Below are 27,635 nucleotides of genomic sequence, written 5' to 3' on the forward strand. Positions count from 1 at the left end.
CTCTGTTAACTTGGTACCCTTTTTAAATTATTGTTCACTTTGTTAAGCATAGCAAATAAAAGTTTCACTTGATTTTCTCAGAGTTTGCAGTAAATAATATTTTTCGTTCGTTTAATGTTTTTCTTACGCTAACTAGCAATACTCCAGTACCCAAGTATCCCACTAGTTAGTAAGAAAATAGAATATTTCTTTGTCTTTTCCTTACAGCAGACGACTCCAGAAAATATTTATTGCTGAAAGTTTTTCAGGCATTTCTTTTTGGTACGTTAGGGCGTCTGTCTGACGTCTGTAGTAGTGTAGGGTGGAAATTGCTTCTTGCAGGAGCCAAAGGGTACTTGTCAGATCAATCCGTTGTGCAAACTCGTCAATATAACACCCACATACTGACATTTGCTCAACAACATTGTCATTTAGCCGTGTTGAGCATCTGCCCGAAAGCATTCCACTGTCCACTGATGTGAGGCGATCTTTGGATTGGACGTACCAGTTCTTTATCCACAAGTTGCAGTAAAACCCTGATGAATCTTGCGAATGGTGTCAACTTAGGTACCGTCAAGTTTTTGGTGAAATTGATGGAAGTTTGAAGCTTAGCTTGTTGCGTTATTTTTGCGACTTTCTAGAAACCAGTGAGCACGCATCCTTACTCAGAGGGAGACTGCCTGTGACTGATCCTTTCTGGTAGCTGGAAAAATTCATGACTGCGCACAAATGTAACCCACATCTCAACAGCAGAAAGTCTCTCGCGTTTCATTGGTTTACGCGAGATGGAAGAAGGTTCCTTATTTTGTCGATGCACTACGTATTACTATAGATCATGATCTGACATTAATTTACAGCAATTTGTTATCTCTGAAGTGTTAACAAATGGCCTGCGCTGTTCGAAAGTCAGTCCTACCAATCCTACAAACCGGATGCCGCTCGTAATAAATATTTGTTAATGACGACCACAAATGAAATATTTTTGCATCCTATCGTGCCAGGTATTGCAGTGATTAAGAGAAGTACTCGTATTCAGTGATATAATGGTTTAAATCTTTGTCTGGCCATGTAGATTCAGATTCTTCGTGGTTTTGGCAAAGTGTTTAATGGAAATTCTGGAATGATTCCTTTTTAAAGGACTCGGTTCTTTTGGTTCCCAGTTCTCCCACCAGTACAAGTTTGTGCACCCTCCGTAGCGTCTAGACGTCGTTGAGACGGTAAACCCTCCTCTTGCTTGCTTACTTCCTTCCTTCTTAACCAGTTGTGTCAATATCATAATATTAATACCTGAACATCGAAAATCGAGGTACCCATTATTAATATTATACAAGGAGCCCAATGAAACTTATACAATTCAAAATATTTTTTGCCATCAATGTTGTTGTTGTGGTCTGCAGTCCAGAGACTGGTTTGAAGCAGCTCTCCGTGCTAATTTATCCTGTGAAAGCTTCTGCATTTCCAAGTAACTACTGCAACCTACATCCTTCTTAATCTGCTTAGTGTATTCATTTCCTCTACGATTTTTACCCTCCACGCTTCCCTCCAATACTAAATTGGTGATCCCATGAAGCCTCAGAACAAGTCCTACCAACCGACCCCTTCTTCTAGACAAGTTGTGCCACAAACTCTTCTCCCTAATTATATTCAGTACCTCCTCATTACTCAAGTGATCAACCCATCTGATCTTCACCATTCTTCTACAGCACAACATTTCGAAAGCTTCTATTCTCTTCTTGTCTAAACTATTTATCGTCTGTATTTCACTTCCGTACAGGGCTACACTCCATACAAATACTTTTAGAAAAGACTTCCGGACACTTAAATCTACACTCGAAGTTAGCAAATTTCTCATCTACAGAAACGCTTTTCTTGACATTGCATCTGCCTTTTATATCCTCCCTACTTCGACAGTTTTTTTGCTCACCAAATAGCAAAACTCATCTACTACTTTAAGTGTCTCATTTCCTAATATAATTCCCTCAGCATCACCCGATTTAATTCGACTACATTCCATTATCATCATCTTGCTTTTGTTGATGTTCATCTTATATCCTCCTTTCAAGACATTGTCCATTTCGTTCAAGTGCTCTTCCAGGTCCTTTGCTGTCTCTGACAGAACTACAATGGCATCGGAAAACCTCAAAGTTTTTATTTCTTCTCCATGGATTTTAATTCCTACTCCAAATTTTACTTTTATTTCCTTACTTGCTTGGTCAGTGCATAGATTGAATAACATCAGGGATAGGCTACAGCCCTGTCTCACTCCCTTCCCAACCAATGCTTCCCTTTCATGTCCCTTGACTCTTATAACTGTCATCTGGTTTCTGTACAAATTGCAAATAGCCTTTCGTTCCCTGTATTTGACCCCCGCCACCTTCAGAATTTGAGAGAGAGAATTCCAGTCAACATTGCCAAAAGCTTTCTCTAAGTCTACAAATGCTAGAAACTTGCCATCGCTATGAAAAAAAGTCATGTGTGTACGTATTTGTTATCAGAATTAAAATGAAATAGACGTACACACACTGCTACTAACTCCTGCACCGTGTACAGACCAGGTGCTATGGTAAAAATGACAAACGAAAGTGTCCGCATTTGGTGAAATCGCATTCTGGAGACGTTAACGTAGAAATGCTGCAAATAGCTCAGTTGCAGTAACATACATATACCGGGCAGCTACAATACAACGACTGCTAGGTCACTGATCTCGCCAGCAGTGGAAACCAAAAGAGCGTAGTAACGAAGCCTTCGGGGGCAGCACATTCTGCAAAGTCCTTTGTTTATTGGCTTCGTTTTTCCGCTCATATTTGGCCAAGAGTAAACGCAACTAACTTTGTGCTCATTTGTCACTGTTACTACAACATTTGAAGAAAGTTCCTAATTTTCAATTTCTTCGTTTTTCCTTACACACGGAATCTGTATTTGTCTTAACGCATGCCTACAAGAGGAATACTAACGGGTCGGACTGAAAGACGAAAGGCTAGAAATACACAGTTTTTTGCGAAGACGAAGTAATAGGGATAGCGTGGACATTGATGACAGTAATTATTTTTTTGTTTTGAAACATAACATTTAAATGTGCAGCAAACGTAATTCCAGAATCGGAGAGGAAAGGAATACGTGGAAAACACCGACAAGGAGAAGGGACAGGATGATAGGACATCTGTTAAGATATCAGGGAATGACTTCCATGGTACTAGAGGGAGCTGTAGAGAGCAAAAACTGTAGAGGAAGACAGAGGTTGGAATGCATCCAACAAATAATTGAGGACGTAGGTTGCAAGTACTATTCTGAGATGAAGAGGTTGGCACAGGAGAGGATTTCGTGGCGGATCTTTTCAAACCAGTCAGAAGACTGATTTGTCTACCGTACCACACCACCTGCCAGACCCAAATTCTCAAATTATACCACACACTACTGATGTAGTGCCCCTGCTCATTAGCCCTCGCGGCATCCCACCGGGTCCCGTAAGATTGGTGTGCATTTGCACTGAAGGGATCATTGGCCGCCATACAGACATATACATATTAGTCTGGCCTCTCCGTAAACACCGCTATGATCGCTACATCTATTACGGAGGAAAACATATCATGCCAGCATTAGATGGCCTGTGGTTTGTAGGGCGATAATAATAATAATAATAATAGCGATATTAATATAATAATGTGTAATGTTCAGTTCAAATTACAAATGGACATGAGGTAGCATATTGATAGCAACCATCCATGTTTTCACCTGGGAATATTTGAGAAGACGTTGAAAAAGCCAAATCAGTATAGTAGGATCATTTAACGGCCATGAGTCATTAAAAGAATAAGTAGGTTTAATTATTCCACAATAGCAATAATTACTGTTACCTGTATCTTAATTGCACCAACAAAAAAATAAGCATTGCAAGAGATGAGGCTCTAACATGCCCGTGAAAAAAGACACAGGTCGCCTTCATTTGCTGCGAAAGTACAATGAAAATTCTTGTTGATCAACAAAGCACAGTTTTTGGAACGGTAGAGAGTGGCAAATGCCCCATACACAGATTGTTTACCTTGTGTTGATTTAATGCTTGCAGCCGTTCCTTTTAAACAGATTAATACTGTCAACAACAAATATCATGGCTGTGTAGATGTACTGTCATGTCGATATAAGCATCCTGCGTTAGAGTCATGGCTTAAAACCATGAATTGCTCTAATGGCAGTCATAGGAAAAAGCTTGTCACTTGTACATCAAATGGGTTTCTGCATAATATCATTACACGATATTAAGAATAAGTCTGTAAAGTGTACCGACTGAAAAGAGGCAAAATTTTAATCGTGAAAACAGATGCGGTGGACGCTGTTTGTCGAAATTCGCTCACAAACACACCCTAAGCGACGTATCAGTATATTGACATACTAAATGAGGTGAAGGAAAAAATATTACTATTTATTGTGCTTCTTACTCCTGTACCGCCATAAAATAAAAGTTGGCGACACAGAACTTAATGTAGGAAATGCTTCAATGAAACTCCCATCTCACGTTATATTTGTCGTCAGCTGGATCTCTATCTCATCAGTGTGATAAGTGTCTTCTGTGAGATCTCTCTTGTCTTGACGGAATTCAGCGGTGAAAGAGAAGACAGAGCAACTGTTGACTACTTTGTACATTAATGCACATTTATGTGTATGGATTTTACAACTACTAAAGTAGAATCTGAAGTAGAGCTAGCTGATCAATTGTAGAAGGCTGTGTAATGCAAACAATCAACTTTTTCGGCGAGTGAATTATTTGACTGGTAGCTTGGCAACAGTAATCGACAAACCATGAAAAGTGAATGGAATTCCAGCATCATTTACTGGTTCATTAGAAAAGTAAAACAGAACAGAACACAGTTAATGTTTATCAATTTCTGCTAGTATTCAGATGCTAAATGTTTAACTGATTTACTTTTCGCTGTCGTCTTCTATCACGAGTCATTAGATAAGTTGGCATCACAATTACCTTCACCTTACAGGACTGTAATGATTTTCGTTGCCTATCCAGCAAAATGTATTCAGTTATTTTCTGTACCGTCTCGACTGTTTTCCTTTGTTTTTCTTCGTGAATATCTAAGCGCAATGTACGAGGGCTACTCGGAAAGTAAGGTCTGATCATGCGCGAAATGTAAACCACAGCGAAACTCGAATGAAGCTTTGCACAGATGTGTTGGGAAGTGTCTCTAATATGCCCATCGATCGCGTCACATCGCTCTTTTCTGTTCTGAGCGCACAGTGAGCACGTAAAGACGCGTAGGTAAATAGTGCCACCTGCTAAGTATGAGAGCCTGGTAAGACTGTTCGCCTGGTGTCATACAACCCACATAACATAACTGCCATGCGTTTCTTTCTTCATGACAATTCTCGGCCACACTCTGCAGGGGCAATGAAGATGCTATTGCAGCGTTTTCGATGAGATCACCCTCCACACAGCTCTTAATTGGCTCTCCCTGAGTTTCAACTCTACTCATATGAACCACTGGCTGTTGTTGTTGTTGTGGTCTTCAGTCCTGAGACTGGTTTGATGCAGCTCTCCATGCTACTCTATCCTGTGCAAGCTTCTTCATCTCCCAGTACCTACTGCAACCTACATCTTTCTGAATCTGCTTAGTGTATTCATCTCTTGGTCTCCCCCTCTACCAGTGGCTATGAAGACAATATTTTGGCATAGACAAAGAGATTCAGACCAGCGTACAAAATTGGCGGAAAGTACAGGCGGCTGCCTTCTACGATGAGGGCAGTGAAAAGCTGGTACAGCGCTACGACAGAGGTCTAAGTCGGCACTGCAACCGTGGAGAAAAGTAGCTGGAAGATGCAGCTACCTGTTGCAAACAAAACATTTTTGATTTTTCACAGTGGTTTCCGAGTAGCTCTCACATCCTATATATTACGCTCTTTATTTATCTGTTACTTTAAAGCTGTGGCTTGTTATTTGACTATCTTAGAGAGACTGTGAGTGTTGTGTGTAAGTTGGACTCACCTCTGACACACAGGAAGCATATCGAGCATTCTTTTAGAAACACTATTTAAAGACAACGGCTTTTCTGACAGCAGCTAATATACTATTCTGTTATCCAAGAACAGGATAATTAAGTAGGTTTTACATCAGTTACAGTAACAAACTAGATAGTATAGCAAGTACATTCGCAGACGACATGTAATGTCTGTGCTGCAGTCCCTTTTTATACCGCTTCATAGTATTATGCATAAATATAATCAAGATGATCACCACTTATCTTGTAATCGGATTCTGTGGGGTTCTTTCTCTTTATTATTGGCATTACCTTGAATTTATCCACCTTTGTCTGGTATGAAGCAGAGACCTGAAAAACTAATCAGAGACATATAAACAAGCTGAAACTGTTACAGATGAATTTCTGGAGAGGATCAGCAATAATTTCCTGGAAAGACCACAAGTGATAAAGAAGTGGAACTAAAAAAATGTGATATGATAGATCGAAGAAATTTTAGTAGTATAGACAAGTTTGAAGGTGACAAGAACACAAAAAGACTGATACTGGGATGAGAAGTTGATAGAAGAACAAGAAGACGACGTCTGATGACTACGTGGCTCCCAAATGAGCAAATAAAATAACATTTGAAGTGGAAGAAAAAAAAATTGGAAATTTGTGGTAAGATCTTATCTTATCGGACCAATCTGCTGAGGTCATCGGTCCTTAAACTTACACATTGCTTAATCTAACTTAAACTAACTTACGCTAGGGACAACACACACAGCCATTTCCGAGGAAGGACTCGAACCTCCGACGGGAGGAGCCGCGCGAACCGTGGCAGGACGCCCCAGACCACGTGGCTACCCTGCCCGGTGAAGAAGAGAATACACAAGTTCTGAATACTTAGGGGAACATCTTGAAGTGAAAGTTAGAATACTTCTGTAATACTCTTTGCAATGAATTCTGAGTATACTGTTTTTTTTTGGAATGAAAGCTCTGTATTAAGAAAAGATTCAGTATAATTAATATAGAAAGATAGCTGCCATTCATTACATCAAAATGAAAATTTGTGCAGATCTTTTGTCCAGGTCTTTCTACATTTTCTTATGATCGCAGTACAGTTATACTTCCCCAGCGACCACAACATAGTAAACCATCTTGTAATGCTGCTGTTCCTATTTGACTGATCCTTTATGTAGTCTATGAGTATCAGAAGTAATATTACACATTCTTGAAGCACGTTCGATTTTTCTTTCTTTTCTGTTGGGGACTTGTCTTCCATTATAGAGTACTGCATACTAATTGCCAAACATTCATAAACTCACTGAAAATATTAGTCGACGATGTTGTACAGTGCCGAACGCCTCAGAGAATTCCAGGAAGTTGGAATTACCTGTTCAGTTTCACCTACGGTTTGCAAGATCTCATGTGTGGATAAAGCAATCAGTGTTTCACACGAATGGTTTTTGCTCAATACGTCTGTTATTTTTGTCACATCAGTACCAAACTTATTGGGAGTGCCACGATATCATTATTATTTATGAACTCATTTACTTTTCATACATACTATTGTTTACTAACGATAATAATAGTGTTGCCTTCATCGGCTCTTGTAACTATGGAAAGCTTTTTTTCATCATTTATCATTAACATTGTTTCTTTGTTTTCTTATGCATCTTTGTCTGCACCCACGCAAGCAATATTTCGACGTCAATTGCTTTCACTCTTCATTTTTCGGGTGACTCGAATGAGAAACATGAAGTTTCTATTATGTTTTTAATATCAGTAAAAAGCTCTTACAGAGGTCTCTCTTACATCTATTGTATTATTGTTACCGGTCTACAATAATAATTGTTCTTTCATGGTTTTTGGATGCAGTACTGACCGAGGTTATGACAGGAGTGGATACAGAATAATGTTTAGCTGGTAGAGGTTACGGAATGTATAGGATTTCCCGCCAGAAGATCAACTGTAGCTCTATAGCATAACAAAAACTCTAGCACTCCTGAATTTTTCTCCATTTCCTCAAGCTATCAAGAGGCTAAGATCCATGGTTGCTCTCCACCCACACTTTACAGCCAACCTAAAATTCATACGACCAATAATAAGTAATATTGCTGTGAATACATATTATTGAAGTAAATATGTTGCTTCCTTATTGAGACCATTTCTAGTAAAATTTTCATACCACATTCAAAACTCGGTGTATTTCTTAAATGGACCTGGTGCGCTTCGTGTAAGTAACTCAGGTCGCTGTGGTTTCATTCCTTTGTAAGGGTTCTACTCATACAATTCCTAGTACTGATTGGCTATAAATTTGGCGCCAGGGGTGGGGGGGAGTAGCATCTCAGAACCGATCTGACATGCTTCTTCCTCAGCTATTTTACATTTAGGGTAAGGTTGCCATCAAAGGACCAGTTAACTTTAGTCTCGAATTGAAGGCAATCCAATGTTTAAAATGTGAAACTGAAGTCAGATTACCTACGTTGCAGTGTATAGCCTTTATTTCTGAAGTACCTTTAATACCGCCAGGAAAAAATTCTGAATTACTTTCTGCAAAGGTCCGTTCATGGATACCTATTTCCATCAATGGACCAGCGTGATTAAATCCTCTTATTCGAGTATACGACGGCTGGATGGATCTTAATACGTTCACACGGCATAATTAAGGAAATAGAAGGATGCTTAGGTGAAAATTAATTTTTATTTGATCTGAACGTAAAAAACTAGACCAATAGTGAAGTGCAGTAAAATCCAAAACGACATTATTATGAAATTAAGTGAACTTTAGACTACTTTATACCATAATTGAATTGTCATTGCATCTATAACACAGGGGTACAGTGTATCTGCAATTAAAACAAAAGTAATTTATAGTATTCTACCTAACTCCAGTGCAATTTTTATGAACCCACTTCCTAAATAACATGCACTGAATCGTTTCTTCCACTGATCGAATTTGACATCATTCACAAAACCAGTCATTGGTGTTGGCGCTTTTCGATTGCTTCGTTTGACTCGCTATAGGCAGCGTTCTCTTTAGGTTAACAGGAGATTTACGAGTAGACCTAGAATAATCGACGTTAATACCACACACAGCTCAATCTGAACCTGACGCTACATCAAATAACGCAGTTTCCTTCATTCAGAAATAAGGTCTTCGCTGTAAACTACAACATTCAAACTAACACACACACCCATGCCCGAGGGAGGACTCGAACCTCCGCCGAGACCAGCCGCACAGTCCATGACTGCAGCGCCTTAGACCGCTCGGCTAATCCCTCGCGGCAACATTCAAACTAAGATGGGGTGTTTCTCAACTGGAAAGTCGGTTTAGCATAGCTAGATGACAACAGCTACCATGCAAACAGAAATATAGCGATGGTCCATCCCTGGAACCGGTCGGCTGATGACAGTCTTACCCTAACAAGGATTTTTTTTAACACCCTGCGAGGTACTCTTTCTTCCTTGGTGGTCATTCTTCTATGAAGGATTTTGTGAAGAGAGCTCTGGAATCAGCTGTCCCCAAACTAATTGGCCCTTTGAAGAGAACAAACCAAAGACGTTTTGGCATCATCTCAACTCCATTGATACGAACATCCTGTTTGCCATGGAAAGAAATGAAGATGTTTGTTTACTGTTCTTCGATGTTCTGTGCGATATAGACGGCACCCAGAGCCCCTCGGACCACTCACAGCTACGTGTGAGATTGCCGACAGCATGGCGACAAAAAACTGGACAGACATGTCACACAAGAGCAGAGCCACAACATGCATTTATTCTGACAGGGAATTCGATCTCCTGCAAAGAGTACACACAGTCAGAATAGGTGCAGCGAGCAGAATGTACTACGTATACCAAATCCTACTAGTCTCAAATCACCTAGTAGACAACATAAAGAAGGCGTTCGTTGGTACATCCTCAGAGGCCACATTTTCAAAGTAAGCTTCGCAAGGTTGACCTCGCCAACCTCACGAGGAGGGATTGGTCTCATCACTGCCAGACTTGAGTGTTGGACCTTCCTAATCAACCGTGCGCATAGAACTATAACAATAACACACCGAGCTTAATTAAGAACTTAATGCTGAATTGGAAGCCATGCAGTATAATGCCACCCATTAAGGGAGAATTGATACCAATAATCTTTAGCCATATTAGACTCTACTACTGCGAGTTCAATTACAAACGACAAGCTGACAACATCCAGTCACATTATACGAACGCGAAAATCTATAGTTATCTCACAAAAGATGGTAGAGAAAACAGAGTCATTTAACAATACCAGAAAGCAAAGTGGAATACCATCTGCCGAAATATCCATAGCTCTGTATTGCCATCACGAGTCCGGTATATGTGGTATCTAATCATCAACGACACAGTTTCAACCAATGAGAAACTCCACAAAATCCACCTGAGCACCACCGGTTCGAGATGTGGCAGCGTGAACACCTTAATGCATAGGTTAACAAGTGGTGCAAGTGGACAGATCACGGCACACATGCGAAGCAGACTAACGATAACTGACTGTACGGTTCTGCACAACGTCGACATCATCGAATTAACCAGATCAGAAAAAATACGATGCCCTCGTAGGAAGCAATATGCCACCATTTCGATTTTAGGTCACACCACTGCACACAACACTTGAAGAATACTGTGCATATATGGAATACGAACATGCAAAAATAAGAGGACAAAGAGATTACGATGACACGTATCATTACATGTTGAAAATTCTGGTGCAGATGTGAATCAATTTATTTAAGTCCATATTTAGCACAAAACAACGTATCACAAGAACATGGGAAAACAAGTAAAACCCACAGAACTATCCTACGTGAATATAATTATTATTTCTTATTTTCCCTTATTTGGCAAGAAGCCAATTTTAGTTTGCACAAGAAGATATTTTAAACCATCAGAAGATCACTTGTCACGTACCTGAAGACAGATATTACTTGTCATACAAACGTGGCACTATTCTTTTAGTTGCAGAAAAGGGTGAGAAAAATACAATATGAGAAAAAAGAAATTTTCTGTTTCAGAACTATCCAGGAGAAGACTATTTTGAGAACAATGGCAGGGTATTTCTTGAAATTTAACAGCTCCTGTCTCTACCATTACAGATACCAACATCCTATATTTACAGCAAGACTAATATAACTTTCAAGAAGAATAGTTCAAGATTTGAAAACTAACCCGCCCGTTGTAGTTTAGTGCATCGATGTGAGGAATATTAAAGATTCTAAGATCTTTCATAAGATCCATCTATTGCCATCTGTATGCAAGTGATTAGTTTATCCTGTGGTTCAGTGAGGGAAGTGGAACAGCTTACTACAAGGAAACACTTTGCTACAGCACAAAAGTAATTTTGATAAAAATGGCTTTGACACCGATGATCCGCCTCTTGTTGGACGATTTCGACCCGTCAGATGCCTTTACTCTATCAGCATTTCGGCTTGGCGGTGACACATGACGACTTGCTACTCACTCGTCTATTTGTCGTTACTCGTCTGTCTGATTACTACAGTCCATGGCGTCATTTGGCAGCTCGTACCTCCCGCGTACCTCCCATCCAGAACAAGAAAGATGGGTTCAAGGTTAATCTATATATCCCGCAGTTCAACCCGGAGGAACTGACGGTAAAAGTGGTGGGCAACAGCATGGTGGTAGAGGCAAAACATGAAGAGAGTCAAGATGAGCATGGTTGCATATTCCGCCATTTGCAGCGTCACTTTTTGCTGCCGAAGAACGTAGTGACTGAACAGGTGCAGACGCGACTGTCATCGGATGGTGTCATCGCAATCACAGCACCAAAGAAGAGCTTTCCCTCCAGCAGAGGACGGTGAGCGAGTAGTACAACTTGTGCAGACGGGTGTTCCAGCAGTTACTAACCAGCAACAGCAGGGAAGATAGAAGGTGGAGCAGTGAATAATCCATTGTTGGTGTACAAACTAAGTTTTGTACTGACTGATTATTTTTTCTATTGTCATTGTAATTTCGTTCAGAAAATTTAACTCTTCATTCTTCTGATTCTCATTATAGAGATGTTATATATGTGAAAGATTGCATTTAATAATTTTTGAATCATTTTCGTTTTATGTAAGTGCAAAACAGTGTTTCACATACAGATGTTTGAAGAATGCATTTTGTGCACAGTTTGTAGTGACTCTTAATTCTCACATTGTAAGACTGGCCATTAAAATTGCTACACCAAGAAGAAATGCAGATGATAAACGGGTATTCATTGGACAAATATATTATGCTAGAACTGACATGTGATTACATTTTCACGCAATTTGGGTGCATAGATCCTGAGAAATCGGTACCCAGAACAACCACCTCTGACCGTAATAACGGCCCTGATACGCCTGGGCATTGAGTCCAACAGAGCTTGGATGGCCTGTACAGGTACAGCTGCCCATGCAGCTTCAACCGATACCACAGTTCATCAAGAGTAGTGACTGGCGTACTGTGACGAGTCAGTTACTCGACCACCATTGACCAGACATTTTGAATTGCTGAGAGATCTGGAGAATGTGCTGGCCAGGGCAGCAGTCGTACATTTTCTGTATCCAGAAAGGCCGTACAGAACGGGCAACATGCTGTCGTGCATTATCCTGCTGAAAAGTAGGGTTTCGTAGGGATCGAATGTAGAGCCACGGGACGTAACACATCTGAAATGTAACGTCCACTGTTCAAAGTGCCGTCAGTGCCAACAAGAGGTGACCGAGGCGTGTAACTACTGGCATCCCATACCATAACGCCGGGTGATACGCCAGTATGGCGATGAAGAATACACGCTTCCAATATGCGTTCACCGCGATGTCGCCAAACACGGATGCGACCATCATGATGCTGTAAACAGAACCTGGATTCATCAGAAAAAATTACGTTTTGCCATTCGTGCACCCAGGTTCGTCTTTGAGTACACCATCGCAGGCGCTCCTGTCTGTGATGCAGCGTCAATGGTAACCGCAGCCATGGTCTCCGAGCTGATAGTCCATGCTGCTGCAAACGTCGTCGAACTGTTCGTGCAGATGGTTGTTGTCTTGCAAACGTCCCGATCTGTTGACTCAGGGATCGAGACGTGGCTGCACGATCCGTTACAGCCATGCGGATAAGATGCCTGTCATCTCGACTGCTAGTGATACGAGGCCGTTGGGATCCAGCACGGCGTTCCGTATTACTCTCCCGAACCCACCGATTCCATGTTCTGCTAACAGTCACTGGATCTGGACCAACGCGAGCAGCAATGTCGCGATACGATAAATCGCAATCGCGATAGGGTACAACCCGACCTTTATCGAAGTCGGAAACGTGATGATACGCATTTCTCCTCCTTACACGAGGCATCACAACAACGTTTCATCAGGCAACTCCGGTCAACTGGTGTTTGTGTGTGAGAAATCAGTTGGAAACTTTCGTCATGTCAGCACGTTGTAGTTGCATATCACAGCATCTTCCTCCTGTCGATTAAATTTCGCGTCTGTAGCACGTCATCGTCGTGGTGTAGCAATTTTAATGGCCAGTAATGTACTTTTCAAACGTTAAGGGTAAATATTGTAAATAAACTTACCAATGTGTTACTTTTTCGGAGCTGTATGGTTGCCTGTCTTGGGAACCTCAGCTACCAACACGATAACCATTGGCGACGAGTCCGATGGTTAACTGTGGCAGTTGCAGGGAATTTGTAAAGCTTTTCATAACTTTTTGTGAGTGTATATTACAGTGTCTTTAATTTGCGTATGCAATCGTAACATCTGAAGAGCACTCACTCACTGCACTGGTTAAGCCTCAGAGCCAGCAAATTATCTGACAGCTCACTGCTGTCAGCAGTTCGATGGACGCACAACGAACCCAGAAATCAACAACAACTGAAGCACAAAAGTGTAAGCGGCAAGGTGTCTCCTCCTGCCTTCCGCTCTTTTGACGCAAAACAAGAGGAATGGACCGAGTACTGACTACTGATCAAGCTGAATCCTCAAGCACACAAATATCAGGTGAATTAAGACGTTCATTTTTTTAAAGTCGGTAAGAGTACGTGTTTTTAGGCTGTATAGGAAGTTGTTCGCTTAGTTAGAGCCCAGAACGCTACCCTATGACTATTTTTATAGATACCATCGATTCCCTTCCAATTTTTTGATCTCTCTCTTCTCTTGTGTATAGCTACAACGCTGCATACACCGTGACGGTATGTATAACAGCGAGTGAAGGCATCATACACGGTAGTGAGAAACAATGAGAAAAGCTTGTAAGGGTGGTCCAAGGTAGTTTGTAATGAGAAGTAATAGTTAGGAAAAAAGTTTGATACAATGCGCCTTTTCTGAGTTGATTAGCCTTGAAGTTAGCCAACCAGAAGCTTGCGCTCATAAATTCAAGCCGTTCGCCAGAGAAGGTGTCGCCAAACCCGTTCTTCGTTTCGTTTACTAAAATCCAACAAGAGAGCGCTACGAAAACTGTACATGAGACGGCAGTAAGGATCGAACCCGAGACAAACACTCAGCAGCATCGTGCGTCATCATCTATGCTGTGAGAACAACTACCACAAATTGTGTCTGGCTGTCCACTTGAATTCGTGGACACAACGACCTGATTGGCTGACATCAATGATACAGTAATTACCTCGGAAAAGGCGCAAAGTACAGAAATTTTTGCTTGACGATTATTCCTCGGCACAACCCACCCTGCAACTTCCTAACAAGCTTTTCAGACTGTTTCTGACAACCCTGTATACGCTTACGTGTGTGTGTGTGTGTGTGCGTGTGTGTGTGTGTGTGTGTGTATTTTTGTATGTATGTATGTGTGCGTGTGTGTGTGTGTGTGTGTGTGTGTGTGTGTGTGTGTGTGTGTGTGTGTGTGTATGTGTATGTGTGTGTGTATCTGTGTCTGTGTACCCTTTGCTGTAATTTTACGTTAAATGCCTACGTACGTTGTTTCTTCTATCCAGTATTCTGACCACTGGTTCATCTCACTCAGGTGATAAATTACCTGGACTGCTGGAATGAGACAACATACCCTTTCCTTCAATTGCTGAATATACGATGTAAGGTCATGTATACGCCTGACTCATTCCAGCAAATAAATAGAGCCAGCTTTTTGGTATTGCTTCGCAGTGCATTAATGTAATTTAATTTTCAAGTCAGACGACTACCAATAAAACTTTATGAAATTCCTGGTGCATATACTGATACACGAAGGGGGAGGAAGTGACAATCCTCATCGAACTTAAAACAAAACGACAATGCAAATAAATATTTCGTAATAAGTAATAACAAATAGTTTATTAAGGAAGCATTAGGATATATACAAATATTTAAATGCAGCAGAGATGGTACAGATCAATAGAAGAGCTGTATATTTCGATTGCATTTTCTGGTGACAATAATTGTTTCACTTTTCTCACACATTGCAGCTAAGGCCTGCAGCATCTATTTCCTCATAGCCAAACGCAGTTGCACCCCACTGACGGGCATTATGATCTGTGACACAGTGCTGAACTCCATTGGCACTATGGTTTGCTCACAGCGCTGCACCTCAAACTTGGACATGAGATACGCCAGTCCGATCTTGGTCTGCAACAGACCGAGCCGCATTCCTGAAAAATAAACACCCATTTAGTTCAAAAACTCTCACTTCAAAATTTCACCACCAATGTCAATTACAAACTAAAAGCCTGAGACCTCTCTGCGTAAAGAAATAGTTCTATGTACCTAACTGATAATGCTTGGTTAAAATTGATTCAATAGATTTCCCAAGATTTACTGTCAGGTGTCCAGAAAAGTGTCGGTGACTGTGCGCCTTCGACGCCTAAGATAGGATGCTAAACTGAACTCCGTCAGAATAGGTCTCGGAAGATCGTAGTGGTACTAACCGACCGCCGTGTCTTCCTCACCCTATAGGCGTCACTGGATGCGAGTATGGAGGAGCGGTCTCCCGGCCGGTGTCAGTTTTCGTGAGCAGGGCTGCTACTTCTCAATCAAGTAGCTCCTCAATTTGCCTCACAAGAGCTGAGAGCACTCCGTTTGCCAACGGCGATCGGCAGACCGGACGGTCAACCATCCAATTGCCAGCCAAGTCCGACAAAGCTTAACTTCGGCGATCTGATGGGGAACCGGTGCTGGCAAGGATTTGGTAGTAAGATAGTGTACAGATAAGAAATTTATTATCTCGAGCTTGGAATGTCATTTCCTCGTGCTTCTTTAACAGCACAAACATGTGAAACAATGGAGCTATGGAGCCACTATACACGGCAGTGAAGCTGCGAACACGCCGATAAGACACGGAGGGAAAATTTTCTTCGCCCAACCATTGTTGCTTCGCAGTGATCTGAATTGGGCAGCGCGAGTGTGTTCGCAACCATAGAATCCGCTGCAGTAGGCTCGCTATCGATGCAGCTGGTTCGGGTTTGTAACTGTTCACTGAAGAGGTGAAGACATCTCGTTAAGAGTACTGTGATAAAATTAAGAATAAAGCCGCACCGTTTCAAGTGCATGAAAATATTTGCGAGAGCTTTACTGAGAAATTATACCGTCACTTTCCTTCAGATCTAAAAACACAATCAGAATATAACTTTCAGCATTCGTGAATTAAGCAGTGGGTGAGACCAAAATTTTCTGTTGTGTTTATTAACTACATATGACAAAACCGACGTAAAATGTACAATTGCAGCTGGCACCAATTCGCGATTCCCGCCAATCTGGTACTGTCAGTTTAGTGTGTAAAACAGGTAGATTTTGTACTTAATTTGTATGAAACGGACCATTGGAGGCCTTATAATTGTAATTAAACAGTCCATAAAGTATAAATTATGATTTCTTTTGAATAAATTATGGACTAGTGAAATTTACGACTGTTTCATAACAATGTAAACATGTTTCTCTCTTTAGTGTTCTAGGGTTAATGGATTGATAAACGAGATTATCAGATACTGCCTGGTTTCCTCTCATAAACGGAAATTTCGTCCACAGACCTTGCCGTGGCCATCGGTACCAACAGACCGCCGCCTCATCTTCCCACCATGACGTCACTGTGTGCGGAATGGAGTGGCGTGGCGTCAAGACACTGCTCTTCTGGACGTTATCAGTTTACGTGAACAGGAGTCGCTACTATTCGGTGAAGTAGCTTCTCACTTGGTTTCCTGTCGTATAGCAATGAAAATAAATCGCTGACAGTACTGGGAATCGAATCCAGCTCCTCTGCAAAGCAGTAACCGCGCTAACCCGTCAGCTACAAACGCGGACCTAATTTTCGTTACCTACGTCATCATTCGTTGCCTTCAAATTTGGTACTGCTATGTGATTATCGCTGAAACGTCGTCGTCATCGTCGTCGTGTCTTTGTGTGTGAGTGTTGAAACGATTTTTGTCACTGCGAGTCTCTAATTTTACTCACTCATGTGCATCGACCGTCAAGGCCGACTGATACTCGACGTCAACGGAACATAAGGGAACATCACGCTAAATGCGCCGCTTCCTGGACTCGGGTATGCGCTCCGGCCCCTGATCGAATCCGCCAGGCGGATTAATTACGATGGCCGGTGTGCCAGCCAGCCTGGATGTTGTTTTTAGGTGGTTTTCCACATCCCACTAGGTGAATACCGTGGTGGTTCCCACGACCCGCCTCAGTTACACGCCTCACAGACATCTGAACACATTCGCTTTTTTCCACGGATTACACAAGTTGCAGTCAGTTGGCATCTGGCCACCTCTTCAACTAACCTTGCCAAATCCGATTACCCATGTCGACCCTGCGCAACAGTGGGACAAGACATAAGCGATAGATAGACATTCAAATGGCGGAGTATTCACTCTAGATGGGGCGTCAATATAACGACGCGTCACTTAGTCCAGTACTGAATGGTGAAAGCGACTTTCTGGGGTATCACCCTCCTACAAACAGTCAGAATGTACAGAACTAGGAAGACGATGAGAAGCTTAACGGAGATTACCAAGGAACTAGCAGCCAAAGCGCATTCTATTAATGGCCAAATTCACAATGTGTTCCTGGCAGAAAGGTTTTATGATAAATTTTCCACACTGCTGAAAACTGAAAAAAATAGGGAAACTGTCGTCCAAACGTTTCAAAACATCAACACATACAAGGTCACTTAAGAAAGTAAGTTAAACATTCTTATAACATGTCAAGTAACTTACGAGGGGGAGTCAAATGAAAACCTTAAATTTGTAATAACAAATCGAAATTTCGCGCCGTTATCCTGTAAGTTGGTAAGCGTTCTACAAACAGCGTGCAGAATAGCGTGTAGGTGGCCTCATAGTGCAGATGCAGACATACCGTCGCAGTACCAGTATAAAGATGGCCGCCCCACTCGCGACTTGCACCAGGGAAGAACAGCGTTCTGTTATTCGGTTTTTGCATAGTGAAGGTGTGAAACCTATTGAAATTCATCTACGAATGAAGGTTCAGTACAGTGATGCATGTTTGTCACAGCAGCAAGTTTACGAATGGAGTAGGAAGTTCGCAAATGGTGTGACTTCAGTGGAAGATGCTCCTCGTCAAGGTCAGGCACAATGAGTTATGACCCCAAGGAACATTGCAGCAGTTGAAGCCATAGTGAAGGAAAACCGCCGAGTGACACTGAATGACATTGCAGCATGTTTACTGATTAGTCATAGGTCAGCACACCACATTGAGCATGATGTGCTGCAGTTTCACAAAGTGTCTGCAAGATGGGTGCCACGGCAGCTGACTCCTGAAATGAGAGAACGACTTGTTGATGCTTGTGAAGAACTTCTTCGGTGCTTTGAACGAGAAGGTGATGGCTTTCTTGCAAGAATCGTTACTGGGGAAGAAACCTGGGTTCACTTCCATCAACCGGTAACGAAGAGAGCGAGCAAGGATTGGCGCCATTCCTCATCACCAAAACCAAAGAAGTTCCGAAAAGAACCATCAGCAGGGAAGGCTATGCTGACTCTTTTGGGACGAAAAACGCGTCATTTTGGAGCATTACATGCCTACAGGAACCACTGTCACCAGTGCATCATACACAGATCTCCTAAAAAATCATCTGCGGGCTGCAAACAGTTCTCAGCGGGACTCATCAGCAGAAGCAGCATTTCCTGAAGATGGCGAACAGTTGGATCGCCGAAATATCGAGTCAAGTTGATTTTAGGATCCGGCAGCAAACCCGAAAAGACTTTCAAGACTTATTACGCCGGGAAAGCCTACGTAGTCAAATCAAAGCGACGTGGATTGCTGTCAGCAGGTGTCCTTTTGCAACATGACAATGCAAGGCCCCACACTGCCCGTACAACAGTTGCAACAATCACAGACTTGCAATTTGAGTGTCTTCCTCATCCACCATACTCACCAGACCTTGCCCCAAGTGATTTCCATATGTTTGGACCACTCAAAGAAGCAATGGGAGGAAACACGTTCCATTCTGATGAAGAGGTACGCCACGCGCTGCATGAGTGGTTGCGCGGACTACCAAAAGAATTTTTTTCTAAAGGAATTTATGCACTTTGTAAGCGCTGGAGGACTTGCATTGAACGTGGGGGAGATTATGTTGAAAAGTGACACTGATTTGTACCACTTCTGCTCAGTAAATAATATTTAAAAAAATATTTAAGTTTTTCATTTGACTCACCCTCGTATATTGACTGCTGCAGCACACACCAAAGTGACACAGACAAACTCTACTATTATCCATCATGGTCACAGATTCTCTGTAAACATCGGTTCGAATGTTCTACCAGTCTTTCAATTGCTGGATGACAGAAATAAGCTTCTTGGTCACGGAGATATTCTAGACCAGCTCTGTGAACGTTCCCATCTTTTGAAAATCTCTCTCCTGCCAGACGTTATTTTATCTTGGCGAAATGATTGAAATAGTATAGTGCAACGTCTGGATTTCTCGATCAGCATCGGCAACATCGGTGCAGCCTTGATCAAATATATGGCACCGTTTCATAACAGCTGTATGTGACATTGCATTTGGTCGATATACTACCAGAATTTCGCGATTAATGTGCGAACAATTTAACCGTTTCGCCCGACAATAATCGTGCCATCCCGCGAACTTTCTCTTTAGAGTACGTTTCCATTTGCTACCCTATGTCAGTCGCCTGCGTGATGCACTTGACATTCGCACCGCAGCAGAGAAGTGTCTGCAGGAAACCATGAGCGTGTACTCTTTTATGAGAATACGCCATTCTTGTAGCGGAATGATCTTAGTATGGGACATATGACTTACTTTCTAGAGTTCCTACGTATTAGCTCGAGAAAATGTATAAGTACAAAGACATCACTTAATATTCAGAGAGCAATGCATAGCTCCTTTTCGCTTTATCCATTTTTTTCCCTTCCAATTACAAATAACATCTAAAACTCCACTTTTCTCGTGATATTTTAATGAAAATTGTTTCATTTATTTAAGTTTTCAAATATTTGGCCCACTCTGGGAAAGAACAATCATAGAACAAATTTCAAAGTCCTCATGTAACTTTCGAAATATGTTACGGAAACAAAGAAACTAAGAAATATTAAGATTAAGAAGACACAAAAGCACGAAATCCACTGCTATTAGACATATGATCTCTGTGACGTTAACATTCTGTGTTACCAGACGACACCACTATCCCATCCCACTCGTTACTCCTTCACCCCCCACTAATGTCAACGTCAAAACCTCTTCCGAATATTCTTTAACGTTAACGTTTTGTCCCGTCCCGTTCCGTTGTGGCCTGTGCAAATGCCGGCATTTGGAATGCATATGTCGATGTTCCGTTCACTGTAGTGACACCCTGTTTGAATTTTCTTCAAAAAGATCTTGCAACAACACTATAGGTCTGTGTGTGAAAACAAACTGAAACATGTGAGTCGGTCATTTATACAGTTGAGGAAACCAGCATAGACTGAACTCTACTGTGTTATGATTTTGGATTTTTGCTTTACTACTGGATTTGACTGTGCTCGGTTGCTGGTTACCTTAGTCGATTCCAGAACGTTGAGTCAAAAATAACTGCTCTGTGATTCCATTTCAGAAGCTGTATTAATATTGAGCTGCACAAACTGCCAAGATACGTAACTCGGCGAAAGGGCTCAGCGCCACGAATGTTTGCCTCGACATTGTTGTGCCTGAGATTTGGCAACCACGCACAAAAATAGACCATCGTTAGTGGCTACATTGGGAGCAACGATTTAGCTTTGAAAACTGCTGCTAAAAACTAAAACAAAGATTGACACTCAAAATTAATAAACGCCCTGTTTTAATCTATTACCGGTTACTGTTATTTTCAGAGACCTCTGAATTTTTGTTACGTCTTATGCGGGGTGTAACGGGTAAAAGAGCGGATATTTTTGTATGTTGTACCTTAATTTTTACACACATCAGTCTGTCGTTTGTTTTTTCTCTGTGTCGAACAGCCTTCCCAGAAACACGTCACAAACTTTACGACCTGATGTTTTCTGCGTTGTCGCACTGCACCAATGAGAAGACTACGCCTGTCAGTATAGACTGACTGTTTTGCGTCTACACGTCCTCACTTCAACACCTGACCTATTACCCAGGGGAAATTAAGCATTAATGGCTTGCTCTTGCCACGTGTACTTGGAGCTACTAACTAACCTAAAAACACACGATTGTAATGGCTGTAATTATTGGTCTACAAATGAAGTAAATACAGATGTAGTGTTGTTCAATTACAGCTCTCAGTCATCAACAGAAAAACCTACATCTATACCCATTACACCCTGTATTGCTCCAAAACAAAAAACAGGCATTTCTAGGCAAATTTGCACAAGAAGTTTCTTATCTAACATATGATTTTGTCAGGCCTTACTATAATTACATTACCATTGTACTCCTTACTCACGTTTCTATACATGCGAATAGAGTGGAAACTGATTTCTCCAGTCCACGATTTAGCAAAGAATTACAAAGTAAACGCGCGTTCATGTTCGCTCAGTGACCCTAACATGAACTTACCTATGCAGTTGCGCGGACCTTCACCAAACGGCAGATACACGTAAGGGTGCCTCGTGGCTTTCTTCTCCTCCGAGAAGTGCTCGGGGTTGAAGCGCTCTGGCTCCGGAAAGTATTTTGGATCCATGTGAAGTGCGTAAACTGGGATGAAAACAATTGTACCCTCTTCGAGCTCTGGCCCAGCCGGAATCTTGTAACGCCGTGTAGTTTTCCGTTGAAGAACTGCGCCTGGAGGGTACATTCTCAGCGTTTCTGGAAAAAAATGAGCAACGAAGTCACAGTCATGGTGGTAGTCATAAAATCAGTTCATGAATTTTCCTGTTAATGGCAGTAGAAAAGAATACGTAGGCAGCAATAGAAATGAACAGCAGAGAAAACAAGTTTGAGTGCTTTAGCTAAGCTCGTTAATCTTCTTTCGTTACGATCTCTTCTAGGAAAGTTTGAATACAGACACAATGTTGGTCCCATATTTCGTAAGCTCGTATCCTGTTCACTACGGGACGGTGCGATCGTGTAAGCCTTCCATAAATCAAGGGATGGGGCATCGAACTATCATTGCGAGTATAATTATGTTCGGTTCAATGAATCCTATTTACAAACAGAGCAGTATAAGCTTTACAAAATGTTTGTTGCGAAACCATGTTGATTTTTGTGCTTGAGATTCTTGTTCTCCAACAATCTAACACGTGAACGTAAAAAATGTTTTACAATTCTGCGACAAATCGTCTGCAGCGGAAGAGGCCTTTGTGGCTCTGCCCGATGCATGGAGACATAATAAGGTTAGATGATGTCAGGCTTACGTTTTGAAGCTGCAGACACCATTTTAGATGCCCCAGAACATTAGCAAACACAAGCTGTGTAAAATAGAAAATATCACAGTTCATTCTTGAATAATACAGCGTCATCAAGGCGTTTTCAGATTTTTTTCTAATCTTTAATTCATATTTGAACCAGTAATGCGACGCATGTCCTTTTTGTTTCACATTTCGAACAACAGAGAAGACAACAACAGGTATATGATATGAAAAGGCTGATTTCGTAATCCAGCACTTTCGGTAAAGCGGAATGACGAAACTGATGCCTGTCTGTGTCAACATTCCGAAAATTTTGAGAACATTTTTGGCTACGTTAGGTCACTTTCCAATTTTTCTGGCTCCTAGCGTTCATCCAGAGAGAAATGATAGGTAATCTACGGTCAAATGACAGAAGTAAAAAGTTAACTGAGGCGACAAAAGTCGTGAAATAGCGGTAGGCATGTGTACAGATGGGGTAGAATCGCATACACTAGGTATAAAACAGCAGTGCATTTGCGAAGCTATCATTTGTACTCAGGTTAGTCATATTAAAAGGTTTAAGACGTGATTATGGCCACCCGAATGGGAATTAACATACTTTGAACGTCGAATGGTAGTTGGAGCTAGACGCATAGGACATCCTATTTGGAAAATCGTCAGGAAATTCAATAGTCTCAGATCCACAGTGTCAAGGCTGTATATGAATATCACGTTTCAGACATTATCTCTTATCACAGAAAATAATGTGGCCGATGGCCTTCACTTAACGACCGAGAGCAGCGGCGATTGTGTAGGATCGTCAGCGCTAACAGACAAGCACCACTGGATGAAACAATCGCGCAAATCAATATGGGACGTACGACGAACGTATCCGTTATGACAGCGCGGCGAAATTGAGCGTTAATGGGCTAAGGCAGAAGTGGACCAACGCGATTGCCTTTGCCAACAGCACGACGTCGCTAGCAGAGCCTCTCATTGGCCCGTGACCTTATCGGTTGGACGCTAGACGACTGGAAAACCGTGACCTGGACCTGGTCGTATGGGTCCCGATAATATCTGATGGTAGGGCTCGGGTGTGGCGGAGACCCCACGCAGTCATGAACCCAAGTTGTCAGGAAGGCCCTGTACAAGTTGGCGGTGGCTCCATGACGCAATGCACTGTGTTTACACGGAATGAACTGGGTCCTCTGGCCCAAATGAACCGACCACTGATTGTAAACGGTTCTGTTCTGCTACTTGGTGATCATTTGTTCCCAGAAAACATTGGATTTTTTTATGGATGATAATGTGCCATTTTCCGGACCACAATAGTTCGCGATTAGTTTGAAGAGCATTCTCGACAATTCCAGCCAATCATTTGGCCACCCAGATTGGCCGACAAGTATTCCATCGGAAATTTATGGGTCATAATGGAGAAGTCAGTTCGTCCACAAAATTCTGCACCGGCAACACTTTCGCCATTATGCACTCAATATTTCTGCAGGGGACTTGAGTCCACGCCACATCGAGATGCTGCAATGCGCAGGGCAAAAGGAGAGCCGATATAATAGTAGGAGGTATCCCACGGCTTTTGTCATCTCAGCGCATAGAAGAAGTAGATAGCTCTACTAAATTCATGTTTTTGTTGTTGTGGTCTTCAGTCCTGAGACTGGTTGGATGCAGCTCTCCATGCTACCTTATCCTGTGCAAACTTCTTCATCTCCCAGTACTTACTGCAACCTACATCCTTCTGAATCTGCTTAGTGTATTCATCTCTTGGTCTCCCTCTATGATTTTTACCCTCAACTCTGCCCTCCAATGCTAAATTTGTGATCCCTTGATGCCTCAGAACATGTCCTACTAACCGGTCCCTTCTTTTTGTCAACTTGTGCCACAAACTCCTTTTCTCCCCAATTCTATTCAATACTTCATCATTAGTTACGTGATCTACCCATCTAATCTTCAGAATTCTTGAGTAGCACCACATTTCGAAAGCTTCTATTCTCTTCTTGTCCAAACTATTTATCGTCCATGTTTCACTTCCATACATGGCTACACTCCTGTAAGGTGTCAGGCAAATCCAACCCCTTCCATGAAAACCCTGACATGATAAGCAAATCCAGTAGTATGTCCCATAGCTCCGAATAAATCGTGACATTAAATTAACCGAAGTACAACAGACGATGCAGTATCGCGAGAAATAGGACCATAACGAGGATAATGTACGTAGAGGCATAGAAAACATAAGTCAGCATACGACAGAGGAGCAGGAAAGTAGAGAGACAGCCGATGAGGATTCTAACTTGCGTCTTGAATACGTAGAACCCATAGTACAAGTAATCAGAGCTCCCTCACCACAGAGTACAAGGAATGCGAGCAGAAACGTGTCACCGCACAGTTCAATGCAATCGGGTGCCAACCAACACTTGGGCGAAAATACAGAGCGTAGGACGTCAGAAGAAAACGCAATAGGACCCACCAATCTGGCAGAATTATTACAACAAATTGCGGAAACCATGACAAGGCAAAATAAAGACATAGCGAACCAAATATTCAGAATGCAGAAACCACGAGACAAATGCGTGAGATTAAAGAACAAAACAAAAAAATTCAGTTACACCTAAGTCATATTGAAGACGAGGCAAAAGAATCTCGAGAAGTGATAGGAAACTTAGTAACAGGTCACAATCAACTGAGAACAGACATTGACAAGGTACAAGTGGACGTACAAACATTGCGTAATGACACTCAGGACAAGATCAAAACATTACCTAACAACACCCAGGGAGAAGTCAAGAAACTAGAGAAACAGATAAATGTAATTACTAGACAAGCAGCAGGTACAGCGCGTGAAATTGTTGAAAACAGTGTGTTACACAAACGTATCACAAAAGCAGCGCTGAAAAGATATGATAACCGCATAGTCAAAAAAGAAGCGCAAACGAAGCGACAATTTCCGAAATTGCGAACAGAGTTGTTGCAAACCATTGAAGAGCGTAGTGAACAGGATCGAACAAGCACTGAGTCTGCAACCACATCCGTATCTGTAACAGCACCGGAAAAACAAGCAAATAACGAAGATATCATGCATTTGCGATTCCAATCACAGGCGTAAAGTAACATACGTGAAATCAGACAGTCTGCACCGCGGGTACGCGAAAGTTACAGTGGACAATATCCAGTGGATCTACCACAACCGGAAAGAACGACGGGAGAAATTATCAGAAACAAAAGTGGCGAAGAATCGCGAATTTCATATGGAACTATGACGAAGTACGACAACGATCGTTTCCTCACAGTCGGAAAATTTCAACACTTTCGAGAAGGAAACTCATTACATCCACGAACTTTTATTGATCAATTCCGAATAGGATTACCAGAACACTGGACGCTAGCACACAAATTAGACTTTATATGTGCACACATGTCAGGAACAGTCGCAGAAACCATGCAGAATGTTGCAGCGACATGCCGATCGTACGAAGATTTCAGAGAGAAGTTTCTCTCACGATATTGGTCCAGCGAACCACAGAACAGAGTGAAGCACGAATTATTACAGAACCCATATTTTGAAAATTGAGGAGAGAAGAGTCCCGTGAAATTTTTCGAATTAATGGCAAAGAAAAATCAATGCTTAGATGTACCATACAGTGACGGAGAGTTGATTAAATTATGCGCGATGAAGTTACCATTCAAATACCAGCAATCATTAGTAGGGCGCGGAGGCAATGACGTCGAAGCATTTAAAGGTATTCTAAGGGAACTAGAGTTCATATTTTCGGAAGATGACGCAAGAAAAAGACGAAGCGCACCTGAAAACGAAAGCAAAAAGCAGCGGAATCCACAAGACACAGTACGAAGAAACAATAATTACGAACCACGTGATAACTTCGCACCAAGAAACGACAATAGATTTCAACAAAGAACCGGTTATGGATTTAGAAGAGAATATGGCAATAACTATAATTCACCCAGGAACGACAACAACTGTTACAGAGGGAATAACGACAACCGAAACGGGTATTGGAGCGCCAATAGACCGACAAATTATCAACAAAGAAACCAATATCAACAAGCTGAACAAGAAAAGAGAGTACAGATAGAAGAGGTGGAGGTAAGACCACCAAACACCGATAAACGTTCGAATTGACAGCTAAGCGCCCATGCCAAAGAGAATGACGCACCGACCCAGGACAATTGCAGCACCTTGAACAGAGAAGTAAATACTTTATCACGAGATGAGAAGAAGGAAGAAACAAATCCGCAGGGACCAGATAAAAATGAAGACAGGAAAATAACAATATCGTGTTGGGACGAAATTAATTGGGAGAATACTGACGATGAAGATGAATTACCAGAGGCATCCACAACGAATGTAGGAGGAAAGGACGAAGTAATGAGTATTGCAGAGCTATTTGAGATGGAAACCAGGGAAAGCGAATTCAATGAGGATAATGCGCAGCCGACAGAAGTTGAAAATAAGTTACTAGTGGGCACACAACCCAACGTATATAATGAAGGAAGTTATGAAGCGATAATTAGAGCATTTAGATGAGATTATGTGGAAGTAGCGACGAAGAAGGAGAAGATAGACGAAGATGAGGAAAAAGTAGAGGATGTTGAAGAAAGCGTAAATGAAGGAAGAAATAGAGAAGAGGAAATAAAAGAGAGAGAAGTAGCAGTCGAAGCTTATCCTACAGAAAGTTCGAATTCACAAGGGAAATTCCTGAAAAGACTCATGTATGATTCAGTGGAGGATTCGTTGATGCAAGAAGAAGAACAGAACCAACCCTTTCAAATTCAACCAATTGTGAAGGCCATGGTAAAGCATGTCACAGTCAATATTGTAATTGATAGCAGAAGTGAACTGACTGCGATCTCAGAAAATTTATTCATGCAGTGTAATGCCAATCAGGAATTGCCAGTTCTAAAAACACGTAAGATTAAAGTAAGAGGTCCTATTAGAAACAATGCTGTG

At 41.8% G+C, this 27,635-nt stretch overlaps 1 protein-coding gene across 1 annotated transcript in view; it reads right to left on the reverse strand.

The window, feature by feature from the left end:
* Positions 1–15,241: 15,241 nt before the first annotated feature.
* Positions 15,242–27,635, reverse strand: part of LOC126190920 (cytochrome P450 6k1-like) — an 86,619-nt gene continuing 74,225 nt past the window's right edge. Inside the window, exons 7-8 of the mRNA XM_049931553.1 lie at positions 21,888–22,136; positions 15,242–15,537 (exon numbers count right to left, since the gene is read on the reverse strand). Of these exons, the coding sequence (XP_049787510.1) occupies positions 15,371–15,537; positions 21,888–22,136 (416 nt within the window). The 3' untranslated portion in view covers positions 15,242–15,370. The remainder of the gene's footprint in view (positions 15,538–21,887; positions 22,137–27,635) is intronic.

The sequence above is a fragment of the Schistocerca cancellata genome, chromosome 6 (assembly GCF_023864275.1).
Source record: "Schistocerca cancellata isolate TAMUIC-IGC-003103 chromosome 6, iqSchCanc2.1, whole genome shotgun sequence".
In the NCBI taxonomy this organism is placed as follows: Eukaryota; Metazoa; Arthropoda; class Insecta; order Orthoptera; family Acrididae; genus Schistocerca; species Schistocerca cancellata.